We start from the raw sequence: 13109 nt of genomic DNA on the forward strand, positions 1-13109 counted from the left end.
TATACATATGTGATTACAGTAAATATAAATCTGGAAATGTTATTTAGTTGGTAAGGTGAAACCAAGAGTTAGTTTAGAGTAGTATTCCCCAAAATGTATTTCACAAATACTAATTTTTAAATATTTATTATTTATATTGGCTTATATATTTAATATATTTATTTTATGTAGCTTTTCCCAGACTTATTTGACTTTAATATCTTTTATTCACAGAACATCTTGTGGTTCTCTAGTGTTCCATGAAATAACTTAGAGAAATGGTGACCTAGTACTGGAACTGTAATTGAATTATGAGACAGTTCTCCAGATTTGCTAGTTATGTTTAGTCACTAGCCTTGGATGACACCCTTCACTACTAAACATGTTGATAGTGTCCTCTCATTCTAAAGGTCATAGCAGTTATTTAGATAGTGATGGTAAAATGACCAGTAAAGGAGAATGATTTGAATTTAAGAATTTTACAATGTAATGTAGGGTAGTTTTACTGTATGTCTCAGAATGGTAGATATTATTATTTTTTCTGAAAGTCTCCATTTCTTTGTCAGATTACTCAGTGTGATTTTTTTTATTAACCAGAATATACAATAAAAAGTGATAGCTTCTTTTAGTCTAGTTTTTATGATTATCAAAGAGTGTTTCCCGGCAATCAGGCAACCTGGAGTGTAATTCTGGCTTCGCTTTATATGAAAAACTTTGTGGAGATAATTACTGTTCTCTGGGACTTAGTTTTATCATATGTAAAATGGCAGGATTGAATGAGATATAAAGTTTTGTACATATGTGGGAATTAAGCCATATTTGGTCCCATCTTGGTGGGTTGTACATCTGTATTTATGTATGCAGAGTGTAGAGGGCACGCTCCACACCTGATTCCCTCCTGTGACAGATGGACTTTCATTGTTTAGGAGGGAAGAAATTAGATTGTTGTGGCATGCCTCACATGCAGTCATCATGGCTAAATGAGCTGCTGGCCCAAGGCCCCACAGAATCTGCCCTGTACATGTGCACATGTGTGCTGTGTGTGTGATGTGTTGCAGTAGATTTGCTTTTCAAAGAAAATGGGGATGTTAGATGGACAAAATTAATAGGTATCCACTCTAGGTAATGACATTTTCAAAGTTAGTTTCTAGAGCTTTTTCATCAGTATAATCAGTAAATGTATCAAGGAATAAGCCATGATTGGAGAACTTTTATTAAGTGTTGCTGAAGGAAAATAAAATCAAAGTTTACATAAATGAAAGTCATTTTAATATTTTAAGGATGTGACTTACAAATAATTCTATAAATCTCCTTTTAAGATTCACCTGAAGCATAAAAACCGAACAGTAATAAAACCATACTTTACTTCCTTATATAATTCATTGCAAAATTTACCCCAATTTGTATATTTGAAAGGGCTTACCAAACTTCACAGAGTATACTCAAAATAAGACTTTTATTGAAAGGCAAAGGATTTGGTCTAGTGGGAGAAAGAGAATGCAGGCTAGCATTCTGACATGCACCAAAGGCAAGCTCCCATGAGTACTTACACGCACCCCTGGATTGTGCTGAGTTTCCTGGCTCCAACCACAAGATCCAATTTCTTGGAATGCAAAGAGAGACTCTGAAGGAGGCCCTTTAAATGATAAAACCATTCTAAATGAAACCCATTAAGCCAGTTGCCAACCTTTGGTAAAGCTACTACACTGGGGTCACCAGGGGAGTTTGGGGAATTTTGGACCTTGAACAAAGCACATAATAAATCCCACTGCCTTTAACCAACAGTCAAAAATCAAATGTATCTTTGTGTATCCAGTCCAGCTGTAAATCAGCTCTCTCACATTCATAAGGAAAGAATAACCTCCCCATTTCAGACTAGTATAATAAACAACGTGATTCTTCAGTTTGAATCATTGTTTTCTTAGAACATTACTGTTCATTAGAAATAAAATGTAAGCTATATGTATAATTTTTTAATTTCCTAGTAACCATATTAATAACAGTAAAAACAAACAGGTAAAATTAATTTTAGTAATAAATTTTATTTAACCCCAAATAAGAAAAGTATTGTCATTTCAACATGTAATCAACATACAAAATTGAAATATGTTACATTTTTTTTGGTACTCTTTGAAATCTAGTGTGCATTTTATACTTAAAATACATCTTAATTTGGACTTAGCTACATTTCAGTTGCTTAATAATTACATGTGAGTGGTGGTTCCTATTCTGGACATCCAGCTCCAGCCTGAGAACATAACTGCTGCTTAACAGCAGTTTTTGTTAGTAAATGTTTCCTACATTCTAAATGCAAAATTAAAATCTTAGGAAGCACTTGTTTTTGTCAATGATCCTCACTTGTTTTTAATGCATCTTCATTCATTCATTCATTCATTCAACAGACATTTATTGATCACCTCCTATGTACCAGAATTTCAATACTGGATATGTACTACCCTTGAAGAACTCATAGTCCAGTGAATGAAGATGATCTATAAACTGACCACTATATAACATTATGATAAGAGCTGAATTTCACAAATTCAGGTTATATGAGCTTGATCATAAAGGATGAGTGGGGTGTTATGAGACCAAAAAACGGACATAAAAGGTCATTTTAGTCAGAAGGTACAAAGACATAATCGAAAACACAGTCTTCTTGGAAAACTACAAATAGTTTATTATGACCAGTTTAAACTTCCTATGGGCACATAGCTGGGAACAAAGACAGAAACTCATACCAAGGCATGAATATATGTCATAATATGCTGAAGAGTTTGACTTTCATGATGGGGACCTACCTTGTAAATGATTTTACCATGAGAAACCTGGTATGCATCAGGAGAGCTGGGGACAGAATGGAGTCCAATTAGGGAGCCATTGCATGAGTAGACAATCAGTAATGGAGAGTTCATTTGTGAGAGCAAATGGGAAGAACTGGACATACATGGGCGAAATTTTGGAATTAGAATCAATAGGACATGGACCAATTGATTCACTGTGGCTGGGTGGTTTATGGGAGTGGGAAGCAGGGCATAGTAAGAGACAAGAAGTCAGATGTTATGGGGAGGTTTATGTGATTTATCAAGTGAAATTTTATAATTAACCAGAACTTCCAACAATTTTACCAAGATAATTCACAAGTAGTTGAAAGAATAAGCACAGATGATACCTACTGGTGAAATTTGGTGATCTTGTAAACATCCTTTAATTTACATGTGCTTTATAAAATGTAAGCTTGTGCCTTATTTCTAGATTTGATTTAGAAAATGATTAATCGTGAGTTACTGATGAATAAATTAACCTTTCTGGAACATAAGCAATAATCAATGAAATAGTGTATAAAACCTGAGTTTAAAAAAACAAAACTAAACAGTGTGCAGATCAAAAGGACAAATTTCCAAGCAAGATTAATGAAGAAAGATCACTATAAAAACTGCAATATTTTGATTTACAGAAAAAATGAAACTACCCTATTAGTATTCTAGCAGGGGGTGGAAAAAAGTTAACTTATAAAGAAATAAGAATTAGACTCCTTTAAACTTTATTATAAGTTTATATGTTAGACATGGTACAGCAATATCAAAAGACTATTGAGCAAGACAAAAGTTAAAAATATTGTACCTAGCCAGGTTTTATGCAAGATATATAAGCTAAGATTTAAAAAAGGTCCATAAAATATAACATCTAATATCATCATTTAAAAATTGTTTTAGCCATTGAAAGATTACTGGTGAATATTGATAGAAGTTAAATTGAGTTATAGCTGAATCATTGTTTTATTTCATTAAAATATATATAACAGTAATTTTTAAAATAAATGTAAAATTTGCATTTGTAATTTCAAATTATAACAATGTGATACTCCCATTAGAGTTCTGGATGGTAGAGGATAAAGCCTGATGCTGATCTTCTTTAGATCAAACGTTTAAATGCTTTACTATGAAAGGCCCTGTGTCTCTGAACAGATTGAAATAGAGGTTGAAATTCTTACTTCATTCCTTGAACAGCACGAGGGAATACTTTTCAGACTTAAACGTCCTTTTTTCTGCAGTTCCTTCTTCCACCTCAACAATCTAGTCTTCTCCCCCAGCAGCCCCTTCTAGTATGTTACATCTCTAGTCACTTCTTGGTTCTTATATATTGGGATGACAGAGGTTCAAGATTGTACTTCTTTAAATCATTTCTATTTAAAGAAATGATCCCCTAGGATCTTAAGAGAGGATTAGATGCTCCAGTACCAGCTGACATGCATGTATTTATACAAATTTAATGTAATAAAGGTGACACTTTATATTAATGGGAAAAGCTATGATGGTTCAATAAAGAGCACTGACAGGTGTATACATATATTATACCTGTCAAATCAGACACTTTGAATATGTGCACTTTAACATTTTCACTGAGATGACTGATTATATTAATTAGAGGAAAAATACCTTCCTCTATCAAAACATATAATAATTAAATACAATAAATGAAAAATAAAGCCATTACAAGAAATGGCAAAAAATTTTATGTGATTTTTGCTTGGGGAAAGACTTCCTAAGCATGAACCCAAAGATGGGAAAGACAGAAAAAGGCTGATAGATTTTTTTCCTATACACATACACACACATACATATATCATTTTACACAAATGAGGTCATATCATACAAGTCCCTTCTCCCTCAATCTTTCCCCATATTAGCAGCCCAGCCCCCTTTCCTGCCCTACCTGCTAAGCTCTGTTAAAAATCTTCATATGTTCTTTCGAAATATATACATATTAAAAATCATGTATATTAACACAATTTATAAACTTTTTTGGTTATTATTTTACATAAAGTAGAATTATATCTGGTTGTTTTGCATCTTGCTTTTTTTAGTCCACTGTACTTTAGGAAAACCTCCCATGTTATCTAGCATAGCCTAATTCCTTCATTTTAATGGCCATGTAATAGACAATTGTTTATTTAACAGTTTTTCACAATTTATTCAGCAATTCCAAATTAACGAGCATTCACTTTGTTTTCAGTTCTTGATCACTACTAATTGTGCTGCCATTACCATCTGTACATATTTAATAGGAATAGGTTCTTTTGTACTTCTGTTTTAATAAATGTTTTCAAACTGCTTTCACAAAAAGTTTGTATCCTTCACATTTCTACTAGGTTCTAGGTACTCATGTATGAGTACCTCTTTTTCAGTGTTCCTGCCAGCAATAGGCATTACATAGCTCATTTAACTTCCTGTCATTTAATTTTATTTTAACTTCCTATTTGCTCAAGGTTTCAAAGTTCTCCAGAGATGAGTGACTGGGATCTTGCGTTCTCCTTTTCCAGGTCTTTCCTGGTCATATACACAGCCTTGCACATGTGTATAACCTGTTAAATCCCCAGGAATGTGTCTAGTTCTTCAGGGTTTTATTTTCAGTTCCTGCCCAGACTCTTATTTGTTTCAACTGAAACTACAGCCTTGGGCAGCTACCTATTGCCAGCAGATTGCTATTATTTCTGTAATGCCTGAGGGTAGGGCCTTTTGTCTCCCTGAGCTGATGTCTGTGTCAAGTGAAATTATTACAATACCTTGAGAATATAGTTTTCCAGGGAGCTACAGGTTGGGACAAAATATTGATTGTGTTCTAGGGAAGTCGGTTTTAATAGAACTGCAAAAAAATTTCAGTCCCCTCTGTTGGCTGATAGCTTCTCTTATGTCTGCCTGGACGCCAAACTTAGTTAGGAGTGAAGGGGATGGGAATAGCCCTCCATCAAAATATCCCAGTCCTCCTTGTCTTCGAGGTGCAGTTGTTTTTATTGGATAGACAGTGTTCCACTCCTGTGGGTTCTGTGGCTTTCATTAATTTCTAGCATTTTGAAGTGTTTAAGTTGTTTTGTTATTTCTTTTTTGTGGGAAAGTGAGTTCACCAAGGTCCTTGCTGTGCCATTCTGGAAGTTAATCTCATTTCCTAGTTTCCTTAGCTATTCATAGGCATTGACTCTGCAATGTGAACTTTAAGGTCATTTTATTCAAGTCCAAGAAAAGCTTTTGGGATTCTAAATACATTAAACTTGTAAGTTATTTTGGAAGAATTGACATTTTGGGATCTTAAGTTTTCTTAACTGAAAACAGGACAAGACTGATAGACTTGATTATTTAAATGCATACATTTTAAAATGTGCAATTTTTAAAAATTGGGAAGAATTTAATCACAAATGATACTAGGAAAAATATTAGAATGTTAATGACCTTTGAATATTAAATTTATTTTTAAATATAGGGATTACATACAAGCATGAGTAAAAGATATAACCTGTTTTTAAAAGAAGAAATACATATAACCAGTAAGCCTAAGAATATTTAGCGATTAAAAAATGCAAATTAAAGTAGATATTCTTTCTACCCATCAAATTAGAAAAAAAAACATTGGGTAAGATGTGGCAAAATACTTAACATTGCTGATGGAAGTATAAATTGGTACAGTCTTTCTGGAATTCAGTTCTACCCAGATGTCCCTTTTTTAGGAATTAATTCAAAGGGAAAATTATTAATTATTCACTCATTAAATAGTTATACTGAGTACTCTCTGTATGCCAGACAATGTTTGTCACCAGGTATACATCAACAGAAAACACAGACACACTTAAAAACCTTTGTTTTCATGGAATATACATTCTTGTTGGTGAGGCAAACAAACAAAGAAAATGTAAAAATATATTAGAGTGAGATAGGTACTAGGGGAACGGGGGAGCGGGGAAACTGGGAAGGAAAACAAGTGTTGGGGTTATAGGTGTGTGTTTGGGATCCAAAAAAAAATATTGTTTAGGATGATTAATCTCTAAGAAATGGTCATAAATGTCTTATTTTCTTTACATTTTTCTGAGTTTCTACAGTGAGCATGCAGAAATAGATAACAGAAATTAACATTTTTAAAATAATCTAATATTTTTGACAATGAGTCCCTTACACATTATATAGAGGTTGGTGTATATTTTAGCAGTTTTCTAGATACTACAATGGATGACTTTTACTTTAAGAGAATAAATATAAATGAATTTATTAGCATGGGGTTTAATTTTGTAGCCTGTCACACTTGGGTGAAAATCTAATTTATATTTATTTTCTCAAATTTAGCTATTTTAAAACATGACTTCATTTAGCAAATTAAAATTTTATTTTGCTTATCTGCAATTAAGAATATTGGGAAGATTATCAGTTTATCTCACTAAAATTGTATTGCATAAATGTTACAAAGTTATTTTTTATTTACTTTTCAGCACTGAATTTCAAGCAGTAAATTTACTTGTTTATTTTAAATATTTTGTATTAAATACTTCTATCAGATTCACTATTATTGTTCCATGGTGGATTTCATTATATTTCACTTTCATTTTATAAACTATCAATGTAAGAATTTAGAGAAACTTAGAATTTTAGAATTTAATGCAGGAAAATATATTTTAGGAAAACAGTTAAAGGATGGGAAGAAGCCAGAACCATGCAAACCTATCCTCAAGGTGGAATTCAAAACGACTAGATCTGGGTAAGATTTTACTTCGTTGCCAATGTTCATTGTCTATAACTGCTCAAATAGCACTGAAGGCTATTCTGTCATCATTTTTGAAGGCCTGCTTTAGAAAGGTCTAGCCCAACCTTAAATTTTATGCTTTATTTCACAAAACAACTAAAATTGGTAAATTTAGGATAAAATACTTCTTTGTGTTCTCTGTCTTTAGCAGTTTTGCTATATATCTGGAATGTTTGAATTATTTTTCTTATTAAGCTTCATACATTCTGTTAGTCTTCAGTTAACATAGAGGTCATTCACTAGTAAAAATTGTGAAATAAGAATGAAGAAAAAATGATTTTAAAATTAACCTATTTATACTGTATATGTTAATTATGAAGTTTTATATGTATTCTTCAAAAATTAAATCTCATAGGAATATTTGGCAATACCAAAAACAAGTACCGTTTAATATTAGAGGAAGTTAATTGTATTTGAAGATATTGATTGCCTTTATATATAAATTAGATACAAGAATTACATAGTTTTTACACTTTATCTTATATATATTTTTGTGTATACCAAATGTTATGTTTAAAATATAATTTAGGAAACAAATTTTTAAAATTTTAAACTTTTTTTTTAATTCCACATCTCTTTAAACTCTAAAGGAGTACTTTGATTTATGTTCTAATTTCCCAGAAAAGGTGTGTGGTTTTATTTACTATGGTTATGTAAGAGAGTGAACTTATGTAGTATATGTGGTCCAGTGAGTCTCAAATTGGGGTTCCTGGGCCAGCAGCATTAGCTGAGATCTTAGTAGAAGTGCAGATTCTTGGACTCCACACCAGACTTACTGAATCAGAAACTCTGCCTTTGTGTGGATCCCAGGAGTCTGTGCTTTACTAGACTTACCTAATGCACATCGAAGATTAGAGCAACTGGTATATGTTTTGTATACCAGTTTATAACCACCAGTTATTATAGCTGGCCTACTTCCCTTTTTAATCTCTTCTTCAAATCTCATTTAATACAACCCTGTTCTCATTTGGCAAAAGATACCAACTGAAGAATCATTAAGACTGGTATTTTTTCCTCTTGATCCCCTTTAGTCTGTCTCCAGTATCCAGCAGATACACTGTGTTCAGACAATAGGTTGAATGAACTCCAGGAGGAGTAGCATTGGTTTAATTGACCATGGCATCCCTACTGTGTGACCTTTCACAGAGTTATTTTACTTCTTTGTGCTTCAGTTTCTTCATTGATGACATGAATGTGATAATAGGGTCAAAAGGTGGTTGTGATGAATTGAGAGAATTATGTACTTAAAACATTTCACACAGTGCCAGGTACATAATAAACTTCTTTAAATGATCATATTTTGTTAGGGAACCTACTGCTACCAATCGTTTTTTCTTTCCTCCCTCCCTCCCTCCCCTCCTTCCAACTTGATATACTTGTCCAATAGTGAAGGAATCTAAATAGTAAAAGCGTGGCAGGAACAAAAAAAGCAGGAGTGGGTGATGAAACAAAAAAGCTTAGTATTTATACTACAACATAAAATGAATTGTCTAAACATTTAAACTAACAGTCCTAATTATCTTTTGAATTATCTGTTCATTTTAACAGTTACTGATTGCCAACAAAGGCAGAAATTCAGGGAAGATTTTTTTCCTCCCTCTTTTTGTTCCCATTTTCGCTCCTGTATAATGGTAATATTTATGAGTTCTGGTTTTCTTACACAATGGCAGCAATACTTTCCCTTTTGTAGGATTAGAAATGAAAAAATGTCTCGCTGTTTGTATGCATTTGTAGATTCTATAAAATAGATCAATAGGATTCCTTTTTGTAGTAGCCTTCTCCAGCTTTCCAATTTTTTTCCACCTGGGATAGGACGTTCATAAGTTAAATGGTTCTTTTTTTCTCAGCCCATGGCCTCTTTCCTTGACATAGGTCCCCAGAATTCTGATGTGTAGCCACCATTGAGAACTACCACACTACTCCCTCCCATCTAGAGGAGAATCCCCCTAAGTTAATAAGCTAGGTGGCTCTCACCTTTTTCCTGTCCCTATTAAGTGCCTTGGGCAGATGCCAGCAGAAGGTGTTCTGTTAATTCCTGTGGGCAAATTACCTGTTTATTGGAAGAGCCATCCTTCCCTCCTCGGATTCTTGTCCTTTTTCTTCTCTTTACCTAGAAATCATTCTAGGCAAGATTCCCTCTCATCCTTTAGGGCTCACATAAATGTCACTGCTTTACCGATGTCTTGGCCACATTGACCAGATCGGGTCCCCCCACAGTATGCTCTGAAAGCATGCTTTACTTTCCCTTTCTTGAACTGATACTTGTCATTAATAATGAAATTGTTTGTTTAGAGCCTATCTTCAGCTCACTGAAGGTATGGGACATAACTGTCTCCTTTCTAATTGTCCAGCTTCTAACAGTGTTACTGAATGTGAGGAAGAAAATGATAGGCTGGTGGATAGAAAAACATAGCCATAAACAATGAGCTGTTACCTGATAATGATAAAAACATAGTTTAACTCTGAGGCACAGGTAAACTCTGACCAAACAATGGAATCAAGATATGCAACTTTTATTTTTCTAATAAAATGAAGTATATATTGTACCAGGAGAGATCAGACATAGGGATCAGTGGCAATATCATTAATGTAGCTTTTTAATAGCACTGTTATTAAAGATAATGGCAGCTTCTTTAAATGGCCTGTTCCTTTAAAAAAAGGCAGAATGTAAATGTTAAGTCAGCTCTGTTGAAGTGTTGCTTTGAAAAATGAATGTAACTCAGGTGTGAAGCCCTGGAGGGAATGTTGCTCACGCAGGGTGATTAAGAGAGAAAGTAAACTCAGAAGCCAAACCACCTGGGTCTGCATCCCACCTCAGCGGTTTACTCATTGTATGATACTGGGCAAATCGACTGAGCTTTCTGTGCCTGTTTCTTCTTCTGTAAGATGGGAACAGTAGTATCTACCTCACAGAATTGTTATGAAGGTTAAACAAATTTTTATAAAACACTAGGAACATCAGTTGTCTCACACATTAGTTGTCTCAAAATAGCATTTGATAACCTCTAACAAACCTCTAAAATGTAGTTATTCTCTGATTTTGCATTCAAAAGCAGATGTATGAGTGGCAAGGTTGATCAGACTTTATAATAAAGAACCTTACTAATATTCTTCCCTAGACTGAGAAACACTGATTTAGGGCAGTGATTTTTTTTTTAAAGACATCAAGTGATGGTGCTCTATTAGTGGGTTCTAAAAATAATTTTGTTGGTTGTGATCACTGATTTTTAACTATAGATAACAATAGGGAATAGAGTGCACTGTGCACTTTAAGGGTAAGTATTGGTTCATGAAACTTGTGTTCAGTTGTGTACATTTACGTATCTGTGTATTGTATCATGAAGTAAAATGCATTGCTTCTGATGAGTCATAATCATAATATTCAAAATCTCCTGATTAGTAGAAATAACTCAGGTTTTTGATTGGCAGACCTGGGTTCAGATGCTCGTTCTGCCCCTTACTGTATCTTTTTCAGCAAGTTGCTTGACCTCACTGACCCCTTACCTCAATGAAATAGGAATAGTAATGTCAACTTCATAAAATTGTTGTGAAGATCTAAAAGAAATATAATGTGTTTGATTAAACTCTAGTTCTTTTTTTCCTCAACTTCTATACTTTCTTTTCATAGTAGACTACATAAGAAGTTGTAGGCAGGGCCAGATTTTCAATAAGATGCAACTCTGGATAAGTTCAAGTTTTCAAATAGGTGCTTCATTTACCTCCTTGCAGTTCTGCACTACAGATCATTAGAAGAGTTCATTTCTCTTAAGAAATGGACCACCATTAAAGAATCACTAGTTTGAGAGGAAGCATCTCTATTAGGGAACTTAAAAGTATATATTACCATAATTCAGTTTGGTAATTTAGTCATATTTAGAGAATCATCACTAAGAGATTATTTATCTCTCTTCTTCGTAACACCTGCTATGGCAAACCTTTTCTGTATGGAGCCAGAGAGTAAATATTTCAGGCTTTGCAGGCCATATCAGTCTCCGTTGCAGCTATTCGACTCTGCTGTTGTAGCCCAATAGCAGACATAGACAATCCATAAATGAATGAATGCAACTGTGTTCCAGTAAAACTTTATTTACAGACACTGAATTTGAATTTTATATAATTTTCCTGTGTCATGAAATACTATTCTTTTGTGTATTTTTTTTAACTATTTAAAAATCTAGAAAGTACCCTGGCTGGTGTGACTCAGTGGATGGAGTGCCAGCCTGCAAATCAAAGGGTTGTTTGTTTGATTCCCAGTCTAGGGCACAAGTCTGGGTTTCAGGCCAGGTCCCCAGAAGGAGGTCCATGAGAGGCAACCACACATTGATGCTTCTCCCCTTCTCTTTTCCTCCCCCTACTCCCTCTCTAAAAATAAATAAAACCTTTAAAAATTTTTCTTTAAAAGAAATCTAGAAAGCATATATAAATATATATATATATTTAACTTTATTTTTAAGGAAAAAAATTTTCGGTTTTTGTATTTATTTTCCCCACACTCTCTGGTGCCAGAATATGTTTTCAAGTGGCTTAGAATATAAGGTGATTTCTTAAGTTTTAATTTAATATGTTAACTTAAAGCTTAGGTGGATTACCGATAGAAGAATATGAAGCCCTGACTGGTATGGCTTAGTTGGCTTGGCGTCCTCCTGCAAAACAAAAGATTGCCCATTCCATTCCCGGTCAGGAGTCAGGGCACAAGTCTGTGGGCGTGTAGAAGAGGCAACTGATTGATGTATCTCTCACACATAGATGTTTCTCTCCTTCTCTTCCTCCCTTCCCCGTCTCTAAAAATAAATAAATAAAATCTTTAAAAAAACATGAATAAACATAGACTATAATAAAAGCTCAGGGTACATTTGTGATATTCAGGTTCTGAAAATATCTAAGTCTATTTAAATAACACTTGCAAACTTGTTACCACTGAGTTTTCTTTACTGTTCCTGGGTCCTCATTTCCAAGGAAAAAATCATAACTTTCTAAGGCCCAAAAGCAACCTGCTCAAAGATTTTTTTTTTCCCAGAACACATGCTCACTCTCATAGTTTTTTCTTCTTCACTGTAAATCGTTCATTACTAACTCTATCTGTGTAACATGCTGTGCGTACATTGTTTTAAATGCTATATGCATATTCATTTATTTAATCTTAACAACAATCCTATGAGGCAGGTATTATGATCTCTGTCTTAACAGATGAGAACATTGAAGCAGAGAGGTTGAGTAACTTGCCCAAATCTTATAGTTCATAAGCTGAAGAGCCCAGACTTAATTAAGTCTGTGCCTTTAACCACACCACACTTCCTTTTTAATGAAAGCTACTCTCTGTTCACATTAACCACGAATCCCCAAGATCATACTTACACCTGCAGATCCTCAGCAACAATTGCTTTGCTAAATTACCTGCTAAAAAACTGCAGATGAAGAAACTTTCTCCAGTTCATTCACAGACATGTTGACCATTGAGAACATTGTGTTTTGGACTGGTAGGTTTAGTAATAGTCTTTACATGAGTAAATATGTTTGTTTAGCCCTTCCTTTATCATACATGGAATTTCTGCTCTCCTTTGTTC

At 33.9% G+C, this 13109-nt stretch overlaps 1 protein-coding gene across 3 annotated transcripts in view; it reads left to right on the plus strand.

Annotated features, from left to right (window-relative positions):
- The window catches only part of STXBP5 (syntaxin binding protein 5), a 147813-nt gene that overhangs the window by 71370 nt on the left and 63334 nt on the right, over positions 1-13109 (plus strand). For all 3 annotated transcript variants that reach the window (XM_054570082.1, XM_054570083.1, XM_054570084.1), the window contains exon 9: positions 7422-7500. In XM_054570082.1, coding sequence (XP_054426057.1) covers positions 7422-7500 — 79 coding nt within the window. The remainder of the gene's footprint in view (positions 1-7421; positions 7501-13109) is intronic.

This window comes from Pteronotus mesoamericanus, unplaced genomic scaffold, assembly GCF_021234165.1.
Source record: "Pteronotus mesoamericanus isolate MK-2021 breed Mesoamerican mustached bat unplaced genomic scaffold, CSHL_Meso_final contig_20, whole genome shotgun sequence".
In the NCBI taxonomy this organism is placed as follows: domain Eukaryota; kingdom Metazoa; phylum Chordata; class Mammalia; order Chiroptera; family Mormoopidae; genus Pteronotus; species Pteronotus mesoamericanus.